Source organism: Stenella coeruleoalba (assembly GCF_951394435.1).
Source record: "Stenella coeruleoalba genome assembly, chromosome: 21".
Taxonomy (NCBI): Eukaryota; Metazoa; Chordata; class Mammalia; order Artiodactyla; family Delphinidae; genus Stenella; species Stenella coeruleoalba.
In genome coordinates this window covers 5,701,626-5,719,753 of record NC_137167.1, presented here as the reverse complement: position 1 = coordinate 5,719,753, position 18,128 = coordinate 5,701,626, and the positions used below count along the sequence as shown (strand labels likewise).

At 38.1% G+C, this 18,128-nt stretch overlaps 1 protein-coding gene across 1 annotated transcript in view; it reads right to left on the bottom strand.

Annotated features, from left to right (window-relative positions):
• The window catches only part of LOC307179823 (A disintegrin and metallopeptidase domain 3-like), a 110,555-nt gene that overhangs the window by 23,183 nt on the left and 69,244 nt on the right, over positions 1-18,128 (bottom strand). Inside the window, 2 exon segments of the mRNA XM_079909476.1 lie at positions 2,294-2,372; positions 2,374-2,390. Coding sequence (XP_079765602.1) covers positions 2,294-2,372; positions 2,374-2,390 — 96 coding nt within the window.

The following is an 18,128-nucleotide window of genomic DNA, read 5'->3' as shown; positions in this document are numbered from 1 at the left end:
GGGGTCTCCTGTTCGGATGAGGAACCTGCTATGGACCCAGGTCGAGGTGGTTGCACCACATTGTGAACGCACTAAATGCTACTGAATTGTTCACTTGAAAACGGTTAATTCTTTATTGTGTGATTTGCACTTCAATTGAAAACAATGGCTCTGGTGAAAGTTCTCATAGTTAAAATGCTCTGGTTATCCTGAATATTTACTTCAAGATAAATAGAAAATATTTGATATAAAACTACGTGTATTTGTTTTCCAGCTTTTGATTCTTGGGGACTAGTTAGTTGCACTCCTGAGATGTTTTAACTAACTCAGATGCCAGTCTTTGCCATGTTTCTAAAATGTTTCTTAATGGACATCTTTATCCTTTTTGCATTTCAAGTAATTTTCCTTTCAGGACTAACTCCACTTCCACCATGAGGAGTTTATAGCTGACATGAAACTGCTGCTGACGCAGGATGATAATCGGAACCCTTCTCCCTAGACACAGTGGTGGGAATTTAACTTAGAACGTAGTGGTGGGTCAGGGTTTCTGCCTCTACCAGGGGTGGAGATGGATGTTGGGAAACAGAGGACCCCTCTGCTCTTCTGAAACATCACACACTCTGGACTAGAAAAGCCAGGAACTTCAATGAGCTATCTGTACTGCCTACAGGAAAAGCGTGTTTGAGAACTGCCAACAAAAAGGCAAGGATATCCAACAGATGTAGAATAAGAATCCTGTTGCTCCTGTTCCAAACAAAGATTCACCTGAGCACAAAGCTAGACTCTTGCCTTACTTAAGCTTCATAAGTGTTTGTTATTCTTTGCTTGGCTGTTGATCAAGATACAACTGACCCATAATAACTGGTGTTATGCAGTACCAATCACAGTTTCTTAAATTTCCTATAGGAATGTCTGGGTACTGGCTAAAAACACATTAATCACTGTTATGTGTCAAAAAACAGCTGGTTAAACTATTGGTCTTCCATGTCTTTGCACTTGGACTTGTGTCCGTCTAAAATGAAAATTTATAAGAAAAAAACTGGATCAGATCACTAAATTGCAGACAAAAATCAGTGGAAACTAGCCTAACTGGAAGTGGACAGAGAAGAAAATAGAAAGACGTTTAAGCTTATGGCCACCTGTAAGAGAGCAGAGTGTAAGGCACATGTCAGCCTTTAAATGACAGCAAAAGCCAAATTCTATGCTATAATACATAATAAAATTAATGTGAACTAACATAGGACATTTAGCTGTTACCCTGAAGCCCTCCCTAGTAACTTATACTATGAATTTTCATTCGACCAAATGTAGCAATTACCTCTGTTGTAAAGAATTATCCTTTGAGATGTAGGCAGAGGGCAATGGACTGTTTAGAAAAGTCTGACTGCTCAGTTCCAGTGATTTGGAGACAAAGACTAAGATGAGAGCTCTGGTGAAGGAAAAGGCAGCAAGGTTTATTGCTAAGAAGTGGAAACCCTAGGCTGGCCTCTACATTCATGGGCCTTGAAACAAATGACCATTGACTTTAAAAACTAGCCCACCGGGTGAAAAAGAACGCGCATAGAGCAAAGTAAAATGATGTCAGGAGAGATTTCATGGACAGAGAAAAAACAAATGGCAGCAAAAGCTCTCATTACTCAGTCTTTATGTTTGTCATAGACCCCTGAAAGTGACACAAAAAAGGTGAGTCGCTAAGATGTAGCAATCCCTAGAAGAGAGATTTTACCCTGCCTCCTATCAGGTGTGGCTATGAAGGAAAGTTGAACGGAAAACTTCCCAAGGGAAGTCAAGGGTTCAGTCAGTCACTTCCAGGGTCTTGCCAAAGCTAATCTTCACTATTAGATATGCTACATATTGCTGACTATTTTATACGGATTCCTTTTCTGCTACTTTCAAAATGAGGCATTTTTATTTTTATTGTCTGTTTATTCAAATATTGCATGTCAAGTGTGTGTTGGGTGGCTTATTCATAATTTTGTCATAAGTTGTTCAATCATGAAGAGCTACATTCAGGCACGACCAAGAGGAACTCATAGCACCCAAATTATCTGGAATTGTTCTTAAATGCAATAAGAGGATGGGTCTTGAGCAGAAATTGAAACAATACAGTAAGAGGCAGCACTACGAAAGAGGTTGAAAAAGATCTAAGGACCTTCTCTCAGTTCTGAAATTAACTGTGTATGAATCGAGTACATAAAGTAATATAATTTGAAACATGAGTAAAAATAAAAGCGGGAAAAAAAAGCTACAAAATGCACCCACAAGAACGCAAAAATTTCATGAAAGAAAATAAGGCAATATTTTGAAAACTTACCTGACAACTTTTTCTGTCACAGCATGGTCCTGTACCACACTCTGCATCTCCAATCAGAGAACATGTTACAGCATCACAGCTTTTTATGAGAGCATTGCTAAAAAGCAAATGCAATCAATTTAAAAAAAAGGAATTTTCAATCAAATAAATCATTTTATTTATTGTCATAATATACTAAAGTATGTCTCTAAGTTAATTACAATCACAGTATAATTTTTACTTCTGTATCTATTTTTAACACCACTTAATATATATATCTGAACATAATATATTTTGATATAGAAAAAAAGATGGCAATGAAATTATTCACAATTCCATGCTCAAGAATTTGAACTGTTAAAAATGTAATGTAATTTATTTTAATCTTTGTGTTCATAAATATAGGAATTGTAAATTTTGAGATTTTTTTTCACTTACTACATCGTAAGTAGTTACCCAACTTATCAAGTCTCTTCAAGATATCATTCTGTGAATATACAATAATTTTTGGATGTGACAAAATAGAGGTTTCTAAATTACAACAGCATATTATGTTGTAAATGACATTTCAAAGAAATTTTTTGTCTCTTTTTTAGCTCTAAGATTGTATATGAAAGATTGATTCTAGAAGTTATTAGGTCAAAGAATTTAAAAATATTAAAGGCTCTTCATAATATACACTATTTCCTTCCTTCTATATAGTTATCTATTCAGTGTAAGAGTGATGTTAAACAAGACTGATAATATTTTAAAATAAGTAAAGCTGTGACAAAGTGAAAGAGTGGCATGGAACATATATACACTACTACACTACCAAACGTAAAATAGATAGCTAGTGGGAAGCAGCCACATAGCACAGGGAGATCAGCTCGGTGCTTTGTGACCATCTAGAGGGGTGGGAGGGAGGGAGACACAAGAGGGAAGAGATATGGGAACATATGTGTATGTATAACTGATTCACTTTGTTATAAAGCAGAAACTAACACACCATTGTAAAGCAATTATACTCCAATAAAGATGTAAAAAAAAAAAAAAGACTCTTCTTGGCCTATCGAAATAAAAATTAAAAAAAATAAAAAATAATAAAATAAGTAAAGTGTATAGGCACAAATTACTAAGTGTTTATATCTGTTTCAATTTTATTAGTTTTATTATTAATGTGCTGAACATTTTACATATCTGCACAATCTGATTTATACTTTTATGCATACTTTTTGTTGAAGTAATCTTCTGTTTATTTCCTTTATTTGTAAGCACTTTTATATTAATGATGTTAACTCCTAGCCACTAATATACTTTACAGTGTTTTACAATTTGTCATGACAATTTATTTCTATTTTGGCAGTTTTTTAAAAAAATTTTTTGTTATTATGATATTGTGAAATCTGACAACTGCCAACTTTCTTTGGGATTTGTTCTAAAAGTTTATGTATAAAACTTTCCTCCACCCTAACCCCAGTAAATATGTGAAGGTACAGTGTGTGTGTAAAAGTTTTGTTATATATATACATATATGTGTGTATATGTATTTTTATTTGACATTAAATATTTTGAATAGTATATTGTAAAAGTAACTATAATAATGTATCTTTTCCCCAAAAATTAAATTATCAGTTGTGTTTATAGAATAATAATTTATTCCTGATATTTTACTATACCTGGATACTCATATAATGTCCTATATAAAATTAAATATAATGTCTTCAATTACATCAACTGCATATTATTAAAGTATATCCCAAATTCTATTACTATATAACACCTTGTAATATTTACAGGAATCAGATGATATTCTTTCTTTTTTAATTTTCATGTTTCATTATTAAGAAGAATGTGTTATGCTTCACAATATAAATATTTTAATGAAAACTATCAAGAGAATTTAGTGAAGATGGAAGATTAAACACATAGTAAACATTAACATTGGGGAAAATAAAACAAAAATCAGTGACGTGAAAGGGAAATCTCTAACACCTAGAATCAAAGAGAAAGCCTACTACAGTGCAAAACATATCTGGACAATACTCAATGTATAATGGAAACCTAGACTAAATACCAGGCTTAGAAATTGGCCTTTTATGACATGTAGTTTAAAAATGGAATTCCATCATGGGACTGGAAGCGAGGGCTTTGTAACATAGGTAACTGTGGTTTATCATTGAGAAATTTGAGAAATCAAAGAACATTCTTTTACTCCTAGCTGTCCAAACATTTTATCAAATGTTTCTTCAATATTTAATATCTTGTAATTTTTATCTGTTACTTTAATGATATATGTTGAAAAATACTGAAACATTTCTCTATTTCTGGAATAAACACCATGAGCATACTCTTTTTCAGATATTTATTGGTTATTTGATAATTTTGACTTAGGCATTTTGCAGGTATTTTCCAAAATATAAACCAGTCATTCAAAGTAATGCTAAGCTGACTACAGGAGGAATCAACAACTTTCATTATTTAATTTTATTTCTATATACTTGCAAAATGCACTGAAAATTGAATTTTTTTTAAAAAAATATGCAATTTACAATAATATTAAAAAACATGAACTACTTAGGGTTAAATTTAAGTAATTACAGACACCTAAATAAATGGAACAATATACCCTGTTCATGGTTTGAAAATCACATTATGTATACTATTCAATTCTCCATAAATTCATCTTTAGATTTTTTAAAAAATTTCAAGAGTTTTTTTTTTTAGGGGGTGGGTAGAAATAGAAAAGTTGATTTAAAATTTTACATAGAAATATAAAGACCTAAAATAGCCAAATCTATCTTGAGAAAGAAGAAACTAAACATGAAGATACATTTTACCTGATTTTGTGCATTAGGATAAGGAGACCTGGTACTGGATAGATACGTAGATTATTGGAACACAAAGTATGTCATGAATGGTTTTTCAGTAAATGTACCAAGGGAATTCAATGGGGGAAGGACAGTCTCTTCAACAATTGAATACCTTGAGAAAAACATACCTTGATCCTTAACTTGCAAAGTGCTACAAATTACTCAAAATGGATCATACACATAAAAACTAAAATTTGTAGACTTCTAGAAGAACATTTACAAGGAAGCTTCATAAATTTAGGATAGATAGGCTACAAGTAGCATAATATATCAAAGAAGAAAATTATAAACTGGACTTCATCAAATTAAAAACTTTGACTCTTTGAAAGATGTCATTAAGAAAACACAAAGCTAAGCCACATACTGGGAGAAAACCTGGCAAAGGCTTGTGTATAGTTTATATTAAGAATTCCTGTAAGTATATAATAAAAAGACAAACAACCCCATTAAACTTTGTAAAATAGTTGAACAGACATTTTAAAAAGGAAACATATGAATGCCCAATAATCACATGAAATACTGTCCCATATAATTAGTCATCAGGAAAATACAAACTAAAACTGCAATGAGATACCAGCACAAACTGAAATGACTAAAATGAAAAAGACTGGCAGTAACAAAAGTGGTGAGGATTCAGAACAACCGCCACTGTTATACATAGATGGATGGAATGCACAATATTACAACCATTTTGGAAAGCATTTTGACACTTTGTTATAAACTTAATAGTACAATGAATGTGTTGTGACAGAAATTAGAAGTTTAGATATTTATGGGATTGGCTTGGATGAGGTAAGGGAAAACTGTCTGTGGTAATGTAAACGTTCTACATATTTTCCACATTTAATCAGGTATAGCATCACTCAAATTCAAAAACTCAGCAAGTCAGAAAGAAAATATAAATAAGTATAATGAAGGCCACCTAGACACATCATGAGTCTCTGTGCAGACAAGAAAAGACAAGGTCACAATGCCTTTGTGGATATAAAGGCAGATAGGTCGCATGGATCATCTGGCCAGGTATGATATGCAGAAGCAGACTTGTTCAGTAAAGTCTTCAGTGACAGTGAGGGCAAATGGTTTTTGACCACTGTTGTTGAGACTCCTGAAAGGTTCCATCAGTGGGAACTGATGGTCTTGCGACACGAAACAAAGTTTATTGGGCTTGCTGTTCACCCACCTATACTTTCAAGAAAATAAAAACTATTTCCCTTCTGCTGGTGGCCATAACTATAGATAGAAAAGTCCTGGTGATCAAGACCGGTTTAGTCACTCCAAAATTTACTGAGATATGTTCTTACAATGAGTAAGAAAAGAAAGAAATTAGAGATGTGCGTAGGCAAAAGCCTGATGAAGTCATAAAGTCTCATCCAAATAGCATATTATGGATCGATGTAAGTTCTGCTGGATATGAAGGCTTCAAAGTCACACAGCCACTTTCAGAACCAACCTCATGCTCTAAGCACCACTGGTCAATGAACACACTGTCTAATGACATGGATGTGGAGAAAGAGAATGTAAAGACCTATTGGGGCTTACTGCAGTAGGTCTTGTTAAAAGATAACCTGAGGCATATTAAAACTTTTAAGAGTTTATTTGAGCAAAAACTGATTCAAAATGGGCAGCATCCAATTTAACAGTTAGAAAGAAGCTCCACGGGACTTCCCTGGTGGTCCAGTGGTTAAGACTCTGCACTTCCACTGCAGGGGGCACGGGTTTGATCCCTGGTTAGGGGACTAAGATCCTGCATGCCACACGGCATGGCCAGAAAAGAAAAAAAAAGTAAAAAAAAAAAAAAAAAAGAAAGAAACGCTTAAGAGCTGTAAAATATGGAAGACTTTTATAGGCAGAAGGGAGTGGGAACAAGGAAGTTATACTGGCAAAAAGGTGGGCTGATTATTGCAAAGTTACTTTCCTTTAGGGGATGGCAGGGGTCTATCAGGCAGATTACCTAACTAGTGCTGGCCAGATGATTCTTGATTGACTGGTTTAAGATTCCATTTCTGGAAGAGCCAAAAGTGTAGTTAAGGTAAATCTCTCAGTTTGGTGATGTGAGGTTTAGCATAAGGGACTCCATTTGGGGCCTGGTGTCTTGTTTTCGTTTTTGTTTGTTTTTAATTCATTAATTAATTTATTTATTTGTGCTGTGTTGGGTCTTCGTTTCTGTGCGAGGGCTTTCTCTAGTTGCAGCAAGTGGGGGCCACTCTTCATTACGGTGTGCGGGCCTCTCACTGTCGCGGTCTCTCTTGTTGTGGAGCACAGGCTCCAGACGCGCAGGCTCAGTAGTTGTGGCTCACGGGCCCAGTTGCTCCGCGGCATGTGGGATCTTCCCAGACCAGGGCTCGAGCCCGTGTCCCCTGCATTGGCAGGCAGATTCTCAACCGCTGTGCCACCAGGGATGACCCTGTTTCTTTTAACAGTCTTTACAGCTATAATAAAACAGTGGCCTATCCAAGATGAATTCTCATTTTCCAATACATACCCTTGAAATCCAGTGGGGCAAGCTACCTCTTCCCTTAGGTCCACTGTGACTCCATCTTGGATTTTAAATGAAGACTTGAGAGTGCCCAGATGATGAAATAGTGACCCAAATCAGATTAATCAGTTCATCCACACAGTGCAAACAGGCTATCAGAGACAACTGAACGTACTCTTGTATCGCAGGAATAATCTTTGAAAAACTATTTAGGAACTGGGCAATAAAACTACCCAGAATGGACACCTTGGCAAAAGCTAAATGTAATTTCCTGCAGGCCAAGGGACAGAAAAATCAATGGTTCAAATCTGAGTCCTATGTTCATGTAGACATGGATATTAGGCCAGAGAGAATCTAATGCGGAAATTGTTTGTCTGCCCTTCGGAGAGAGTCTCTCTCACTACTGGGCTACAGAATAGGCATGGTACCCTAAGGTTTGGGCTGTGAGCAGGAATTATTCCTGGACACCATATATTTACTATTGGCAGACTATCCTGTCTGACGTGATACCACTCGATTGGCATTCACCCCAAATGTTTGGTACCCACTCTGTACACAGATCTTACCTCCTTCAACAATCAACAGGATAAGAATAAAGGGTTTCATCCACATGAAATGAAAGCCATATACACTGGTCAAGATGGATTGGAGAAGTGATGGTAACCAAGTTGTCAAGCCTTTCATCTATCCTGAGCACAGGCCATTATAGTACCAGGAAGTCCCCAGGGGTGAGATTGAAAGAATATTCTTACTAGATTTGGAAATGCTCTCAAATCACATACATTTCTGGTGGGTTCTTTAGGGCTAACACATACCCAAACAGTCATAAATAATAGATTTATGCTGAATAGATGATGGGGATAGATATGCTACAAAAATGTAACAGTTCTCTTGATTTTAAGGGACGCTCTCAATGTGGAAATGCTACGATTAAGACAGTGGAAGTAGGGATGAGTATACGACTGGAAGCCACATAGCTATCCTGGCCTATCTAGATTGTTATTGTGAAGCGGCACAAGATACAGTGGTAAGGAGAGGGGGAGAAAGGAATAGGAAGGGGAAAGGGAGCTGGTCAGAAGATCACTGTCTTGATCAAGGAGACAGCATATGCAGGGATACTCAAGAAAATCTGTCATCTTTTAACAGCCCTGCCTGGCCAGTAAAAGGTGGCTTATATAAGCTAAACATGGCAGTGGCTCCAATAGCAATGGCAGTTCCAGGTATGATGCAGTTACAGACCGAAGGCACTTGGTGTGTGGTGGTGGAAATTGTAGTAAAATCTTTCTTCAGTATCTCACTAGACCCAAAAGATCAAAATCAGCTTGCAAGTTTAGATATTGAAAACAATTTATAACACATCTATGTGTTCTGAGACACTTGCAATCCACTTATAATCCAAGACTGGGCTCCAAAACAAGACCTAGTGGTTCCAGCGCTTGGGACCGAGGAAGACAGGCAAATGTGTCTTTTCTACCAGTTACAGTCAAGTGAGAAAAGGAAATCCGGGGCACACAGCCCAGGGCAATGGACATGGCCAGTCCTCACAAATACAGTGTTAGCCCCTAATCTCCTCTCGAGGGTATTGTTTGACATTGACTGCAATAGACACCTTTCCAGATATGACACAGCAATTCCTCTGCACAGCAGACATGAATCATACTAATCAAGTACTCCTAAATGGATAATATTTACACATCTAGTCAGACAATGGTGCCACCTTGAAAGCCAAGGATACTCAGTACTGTGCGATTAGCTGGGGCAGGCCATGGACATTCTGCGGTCCACATCACGCACAAGCAGCTACAAGTAACTTTAGAGCCAGTTACATTTTCTGCAAATGTGTATGTCTGAGCTTATTAAACAATGAACTACCCTGGCCATTACTTTGTTTTACGCCTTTTATATATTTTTGTTCTTTTGTTAGTCTTTATCATTGGATAAATTTGTTCTCAGGTCTCAGACGTGATGTATGTTGGTGATAAACTAAGAACTGCCTATACTCCTAAAGCGTTTCAAGGTTGTAAAATGTTGCAAATGAGAAAAAAAAAAGTACTGTCTGGCTAGAGGAAGTCACAGGTAATTAGAGTCTTATATTAAAGTACTGAGGTTTAAACGGAAGTGGAAACCATTGTTCCCAGAGTGATTAACAAATCAACAATAATTAAAATAATTTTTGCCACTACTGGCCTTTAGCATATAGCACTGGATACTGCTAGTACTTTTCACTAGCAGTAAAAACTTCCATTCTGGGAAGCTGACGGAGTTCATTTCAATTTCATTAGGCAAGACTTGGAGCACCGCTTTACTCTCCTCCCCACAATAATATGTCATCTCAGGATTATACCAAATCTGAAATATTATTATACCAGTGTGAAATATTATTGAATGTATAGGTATTCTGTCAAAATCATAACACTTTTAGAATGGTCTGCAACTGAGAAAATTTGCATCCCATGCTATTTAAGCATATATGACTAAAGACAGACTCTACAATCCAAATAATCCATCTATACTGACTTACTAAACAAGCAGTTACATTTCAGTGGGGGTAGGTGGAGCTCAGCCAGAAGAATCATTGAAAGCAGTCCAGGATAAAAGGGAAAAAAACCCCTGGCCACTGGGCACTGTAACTGATTAGGACCCCCTACAACCGCAGGCATCTCTGATCACTTACACAGCTGATTTCATCCAATGGCCCTAAATTTCCTGATATCCACTGGCTCCTGGAATTTGGAACTAATGAACTTTATCCCATGGTTCAGTGAAGAGCTTTTCCTGGCAAAGTTCCACTATAAACAGATTGGCCTCTGACACTGGTAAAGTCCACAAACAGGAAGCTGTACACCCATAAGAAACAGAAACAGCCCACCTACTCCTTTACCTAAACTACTAGGTCACTGAAGGTCCTCTCTGTAAGACTTGTCTCATGCCGAAAAAACTTAGTTTACTGAAGAATCAGCATACATCCTAGCCTTCCAGCATATTGGTGATAAATTCCTGATAATTCATACAACTGAATGTGAATGAAATGACAGACAAATGTGTAAAAGACATGAAAAGACCATTCAACCATAGGAAAACCCAAAGTAAGTAAGATATCCTCAGAGTTATATATACATGTATACCTCATGACACAGCACATTCACTTGTCGGTACACATACACCCTAGTGAAACGCAGGCACATGTGCAGCAGGAAACATGTGCAAGAAAATTCATAAATAAATGAGTCTTTACAGTCATAAATTGAGATAAACTTAAGTTTTCATTTCACAAATAATGCATAAATAAACTGAAATTTTCATAAACTCAATACTAAAAGCAATGAAAACAATTGGAATATAGCTACATTCAAAAGTTGATGGGACTTCCGGGAAGATGGCAGAAGAGTAAGACGCGGAGATCACCTTCCTCCCCACAGATACACCAGAAATACATCTACACGTGGAACACCTCCTACAGAACACCTACTGAACGCTGGCAGAAGACCTCAGACCTCCCAAAAGGCAAGAAACCCCCCAAGTACCTGGTTAGGGCAACAGAAAAAAATAAACAGAGACAAAAGAATAGGGACGGTACCTGCACCTCTGGGAGGGAGCTGTGAAGGAGGAAAAGTTTCCACACACTAGGAAGCCCCTTCGCGGGCGGAGACTGCGGGTGGCGGAGTGGGGGAGCTTCGAAGCCGTGTTGGAGAGCACAGCAACAGCGGTGCGGAGGGCAAAGCGGAGATTCCAGCGCAGAGGATCAGGGCCGACCGGCACTCACCAGCCGAGAGGCTTGTCTGCTCAACCGCCGGGGCGGGCGGGGCTGGGAGCTGAGGCTCTGGCTTCAGTCGGAGTGCAGGGAGAGGGCTGGGGTTGGCGACGTGAACACAGCCTGCAGGGCGTTAGTGCACCGAGGCTGGCCGGGAGGGAGTCCGGGGAAAAGTCTGGACCTGCCGAAGAGGCAAGAGACTTTTTCTTCCCTCTTTATTTCCTGGTGCTCGAGGAGAGGGGATTAAGAACGCTGCTTAAAGGAGCTCCAGAGACGGGCGCCAGCCGCAGCTAAAAGCGCGGACCCCAGAGACAGACATGAGATGCTAAGGCCGCTGCTGCCAACCACCAAGAAGCCTGTGTGCGAACACAGGTCACTCTCCACACCTCCCTTCTGGGGAGCCTGTGCAGCCCACCACTGCCAGGGTCCTGGGATCCAGGGACAAATTACCCGGGAGAACGCACGGCACGCCTCAGGCTGGCGCAATGTCATGCTGGCCTCTGCTGCCGCAGGCCCGCCCCGCACTCCGTGACCCTCCCTACCCAACCCCCCGCCCCGACCCCCGGCATGAGTGAGCCAGAGCCTCCGAATCAGCGGCTCCTTTAACCCCGTCCTGTCTGAGCAAAAAATAGACGCCCTCCAGCGACCTACACGCACAGGCGGGGCCAAATCCAAAGCTGAGCCCCTGGGAGCTGTGAGAACAATGAAGAGAAAGGGAAATCTCTCCCAGCTGCCTCAGAAGCAGCGGATTAAAGCTCCACAATCAACTTGATGAACCCTGCATCTGTGGAATACATGAATAGACAACGAATCATCCCAAATTAAGGAGTCCTGTGGATGAAAGGCTCTTGGTGCTGCAGCCAGGAGTTAGTGCTGTGCCTCTGAGGTGAGAGAGCCAACTTCAGGACACTGGTCCACAAGAGGCCTCCCAGCTGCACATAATATCAAATGGCGAAAATCTCCCAGATATCTCCATCTCAACGCCAGCACCCAGCTTCACTCCATGACCAGCAAGCTACAGTGCTGGACATCCTATGCCAAACAACTAGCAAGACAGGAACACAACCCCACCCATTAGCAGAGAGGCTGCCCAAAATCATAATAAGTCTACAGACACCCCAAAACACACCACCAGACGTGGACCTGCCCACCAAAAAGACAAGATCCAGCCTCATCCACCAGAACACAGGCACTAGTACCCTCCACCAGGAAGCCTACACAACCCACTGAACCAACCTTAGCCACTGGGGACAGACACCAAAAACAACGGGAACTACAAACCTGCAGCCTGCAAAAAGGAGACCCCAAACACAGTAAGATAAGCAAAATGAGAACACAGAAAAACACACAGCAGATGAAGGAGCAAGATAAAAACCCACCAGACCTAACAAATAAAGAGGAAATAGGCAGTCTACCTGAAAAAGAATTCAGAATAATGATAGTAAAGATGATCCAAAATCTTGGAAATAGAATAGCCAAAATGCAAGAAACATTTAACAAGGACCTAGAAGAACTAAAGATGAAACAAACAATGATGAACAACACAATAAATGAAATGAAAAATACTCTAGATGGGATCAATAGCAGAATAACTGAGGCAGAAGAACGGATAAGTGACCTGGAAGATAAAATAGTGGAAATAACTAATGCAGAGCAGAATAAAGAAAAAAGAATGAAAAGAACTGAGGACAGTCTCAGAGACCTCTGGGACAACATTAAACGCACCAACATTCGAATTATAGGGGTTCCAGAAGAAGAAGAGAAAAAGAAAGGGACTAGAAAATATTTGAAGAGATTATAGTTGAAAACTTCCCTAATATGGGAAAGGAAATAGTTAATCAAGTCCAGGAAGCACAGAGAGTCCCATACAGGATAAATCCAAGGAGAAATATGCCAAGACACATATTAATCAAACTGTCAAAAATTAAATACAAAGAAAGCATATTAAAAGCAGCAAGGGAAAAACAACAAATAACACACAAGGGAATCCCCATAAGGTTAACAGCTGATCTTTCAGCAGAAACTCTGCAAGCCAGAAGGGAGTGGCAGGACATATTGAAAGTGATGAAGGAGAAAAACCTGCAACCAAGATTACGCTACCCAGCAAGGATCTCATTCAGATTTGATGGAGAAATTAAAACCTTTACAGACAAGCAAAAGCTGAGAGAGTTCAGCACCACCAAACCAGCTCTACAACAACTGCTAAAGGAAATTCTCTAGGCAAGAAACACAAAAGAAGGAAAAGACCTACAATAACGAACCCAAAACAATTAAGAAAATGGGAATGGGAACATACATATCGATAATTACCTTAAATGTAAATGAACTAAATGCTCCCACCAAAAGACACAGATTGGCTAAATGGATACAAAAACAAGACGCATATATTTGCTGTCTACAAGAGACACACTTCAAACCTAGAGACACATACAGACTGAAAGTAAGGGGATGGAAAAAGGTATTTCATGTAAATGGAAACCAAAAGAAAGCTGGAGTAGCAATTCTCATATCAGACAAAATAGACTTTAAAATAAAGACTATTACAAGAAACAAAGAAGGACACTACATAATGATCAAGGGATCCAAGAAGAAGATATAACAATTGTAAATATTTATGCACCCAACATAGGAGCACCTCAATACATAAGGCAAATACTAACAGCCATAAAAGAGGAAATCGACAGTAACACATTCATAGTAGGGGACTTTAACACCCCACTTTCGCCAATGGACAGATCATCCAAAATGAAAATAAATAAGGAAACACAAGCTTTAAATGATACATTAAACAAGATGGACTTAATTGATATTTATAGGACATTCCATCCAAAAACAACAGAATACACATTTTTCTCAAGTGCTTATGGAACATTCTCCAGGATAGATCATATCTTGGGTCACAAATCAAGCCTTGGTAAATTTAAGAAAATTGAAATTGTATCAAGTATCTTTTCTGACCACAACGCTATGAGACTAGATATCAGCTACAGGAAAAAAATCTGTAAAAAATACAAACACATGGAGACTAAACAACACACTACTTAATAACGAAGTGATCACTGAAGAAATCAAAGAGGAAATCAAAAAATACCTAGAAACAAATGACAATGGAGACACAACGACTCAAAATCTATGGGATGCAGCAAAAGCAGTTCTAAGAGGAAAGTTTATAGCAATACAGTCCTACCTTAAGAAACAGGAAACATCTCGAATAAACAACCTAACCTTACACCTAAAGCAATTAGAGAAAGAAGAACAAAAAACCCCCAAAGTTAGCAGAAGGAAAGAAATCATAAAAATCAGATCAGAAATAAATGAAAAAGAAATGAAGGAAACGATAGCAAAGATCAATAAAACTAAAAGCTGGTTCTTTGAAAGGATAAACAAAATTGATAAACCATTAGCCAGACTCATCAAGAAAAAAAAGGGAGAAGACTGAAATCAATAGAATTAGAAATGAAAAACGAGAAGTAACAACTGACACTGCAGAAATACAAAAGATCATGAGAGATTACTACAAGCAACTCTATGCCAATAAAATGGACAACCTGGAAGAAATCGACAAATTCTTAGAAAGGCACAAATTGCCAAGACTGAATCAGGAAGAAATAGAAAATATGAACAGACCAATCACAAGCACTGAAATTGAAACTGTGATTAAAAATCTTCCCACAAGCAAAAGCCCAGGACCAGATGGCTTCACAGGCGAATTCTATCAAACATTTAGAGAAGAGCTATCACCTATCCTTCTCAAACTCTTCCAAAATATAGCAGAGGGAGGAACACTCCCCAACTCATTCTACGAGGCCACCATCACCCTGATACCAAAACCAGACAAGGATGTCACAAAGAAAGAAAACTACAGGCCAATATCACTGATGAACATAGATGCAAAAATCCTCAACAAAATACTAGCAAACAGAATCCAACAGCACATTAAACGGATCATACACCATGATCAAGTGGGGTTTATTCCAGGAATGCAAGGATTCTTCAATATACGCAAATCAATCAACGTGATACACCATATTAACAAATTGAAGGAGAAAAACCATATGATCATCTCAATAGATGCAGAGAAAGCTTTTGACAAAATTCAACACCGATTTATGACAAAAACCCTGCAGAAAGTAGGCATAGAGGGAACCTACCTCAACATAATAAAGGCCATATATGACAAACCCACAGCCAACATCGTCCTCAATGGTGAAAAACTGAAAGCATTTCCACTAAGATCAGGAACAAGACAAGGTTGCCCACTCTCCCCACTCTTATTCAACATAGTTTTGGAAGTTTTAGCCACAGCAATCAGAGAAGAAAAGGAAATAAAAGGAATCCAAATCGGAAAAAAAGAAGTAAAGCTGTCACTCTTTGCAGATGACATGATACTATACATAGAGGACCCTAAAGATGCTACCAGAAAACTACTAGAGCTAATCAATGAATTTGGTAAAGTAGCAGGATACAAAATTAATGCACAGAAATCTCTGGCATTCCTATACACTAATGATGAAAAATCTGAAAGTGAAATCAAGAAAACACTCCCATTTACCATTGCAACAAAAAGAATAAAATATCTAGGAATAAACCTACCTAAGGAGACAAAAGACCTGTATGCAGAAAATTATAAGACACTGATGAAAGAAATTAAAGATGATACAAATAGATGGAGAGATATACCATGTTCTTGGATTGGAAAAATCAACATTGTGAAAATGACTCTACTACCCAAAGCAATCTACAAATTCAATGCAATCCCTATCAAACTACCACTGGCATTTTTCACAGAACTAGAACAAAAAATTTCACAATTTGTATGGAAACACAAAAGACCCCAAATAGCCAAAGCAATCTTGAGAACGACAAACGGAGCTGGAGGAATCAGGCTTCCTGACTTCAGACTATACTACAAAACTACAGTAATCAAGACAGTATGGTACTGGCACAAAAACAGAAATATAGATCAATGGAACAGGATAGAAAGCCCAGAGATAAACCCACGCACATATGGTCACCTTATCTTTGATAAAGGAGGCAGGAATGTACAGTGGAGAATGGACAGCCTCTTTAATAAGTGGTGCTGGGAAAACTGGACAGCTACGTGTAAAAGTATGAGATTAGATCACTCCCTAACACCATAAACAAAAATAAGCTCAAAATGGATTAAAGACCTAAATATAAGTCCAGAAACTATCAAACTCTTAGAGGAAAACATAGGCAGAACACTCTATGACATAAATCACAGCAAGGTCCTTTTTGACTCACCTCCTAGAGAAATGAAATAAAAACAAAAATAAACAAATGGGACCTAATGAAACTTAAAAGCTTTTGCGCAGCAAAGGAAACCATAAACAAGACCAAAAGATAACCCTCAGAATGGGAGAAAATATTTGCAAATGAAGCAACTGACAAAGGATTAATCTCCAAAATTTATAAGCAGCTCATGCAGCTTAATAACAAAAAAACAAACAACCCAAACCAGAAATGGGCAGTAGACCTAAATAGACATTTCTCCAAAGAAGATATACAGACTGCCAACAAACACATGAAAGGATGCTCATCATCACTAATCATTAGAGAAATGCAAATCAAAACTACAATGAGATATCATCTCACACCAGTCAGAATGGTCATCATCAAAAAATCTAGAAACAATAAATGCTGGAGAGGGTGTGGAGAAAAGGGAACCCTCTTACACTGTTGGTGGGAATGTAAATTGATACAGCCACTGTGGAGAACAGTATAGAGGTTCCTTAAAAAACTACAAATAGAACTACCATATGACCCAGCAATCCCACTACTGGGCATATACCCTGAGAAAACCAAAATTCAAAAAGAGTCATGTACCAAAATGTTCATTGCAGCTCTATTTACAATAGCCTAGAGATGGAAACAACCTAAGTGTCCATCATCAGATGAATGGATAAAGAAGATGTGGCACATATATACAATGGAATATTACTCAGCCATAAAAAGAAACGAAATTGAGCTATTTGTAATGAGGTTGATAGACCTAGAGTCTGTCATACAGAGTGAAGTAAGTCAGAAGGAGAGAGACAAATACCGTATGCTAACACATATATATGGAATTTAAGAAAAAAAAATGTCATGAAAAACCTAGGGGTGAAACAGGAATAAAGACACAGACTTACTAGAGAATGGACTTGAGGCTATGGGGAGGGGGAAGGGTGAACTGTGACAAAGCGAGAGAGAGGCATGGACATATATACACTACCAAACGTAAGGTAGATAGCTAGTGGGAAGCAGCTGCATAGCACAGGGAGATCAGCTCGGTGCTTTGTGACCGCCTGGAGGGGTGGGATAGGGAGGGTGGGAGGGAGGGAGATGCAAGCGGGAAGAGATATGGGAACATATGTATATATATAACTGATTCATTTTGTTGTGAAACTGAAACTAACATACCATTGTAAAGCAATTATACTCCAATAAAGATGTAAAAAAATTAAAAAATAAAAAAAAATAAAATAGTTAATCAACAACCATTGAAAGACATATAGTCCAGAAAACAAATAAGGAAACCCACTTGAAGCCACTGTTAAAAAAAACAAAACAAAACAAAACAAAAACAGAAGTTGATGGATGTTCCAAGTACAATACTGGGTGAAAGACCAAGTTACAAATGACACAAATCATATGACTGCCAATTATATAATAGTAGAACACAGTTAATCAAACTATATTGTATAAAGATGGGAAAATAGGAGGTAAAACTAAAACTATGATGACAAGAAAGTACTGAAATGATACCTTTAAATT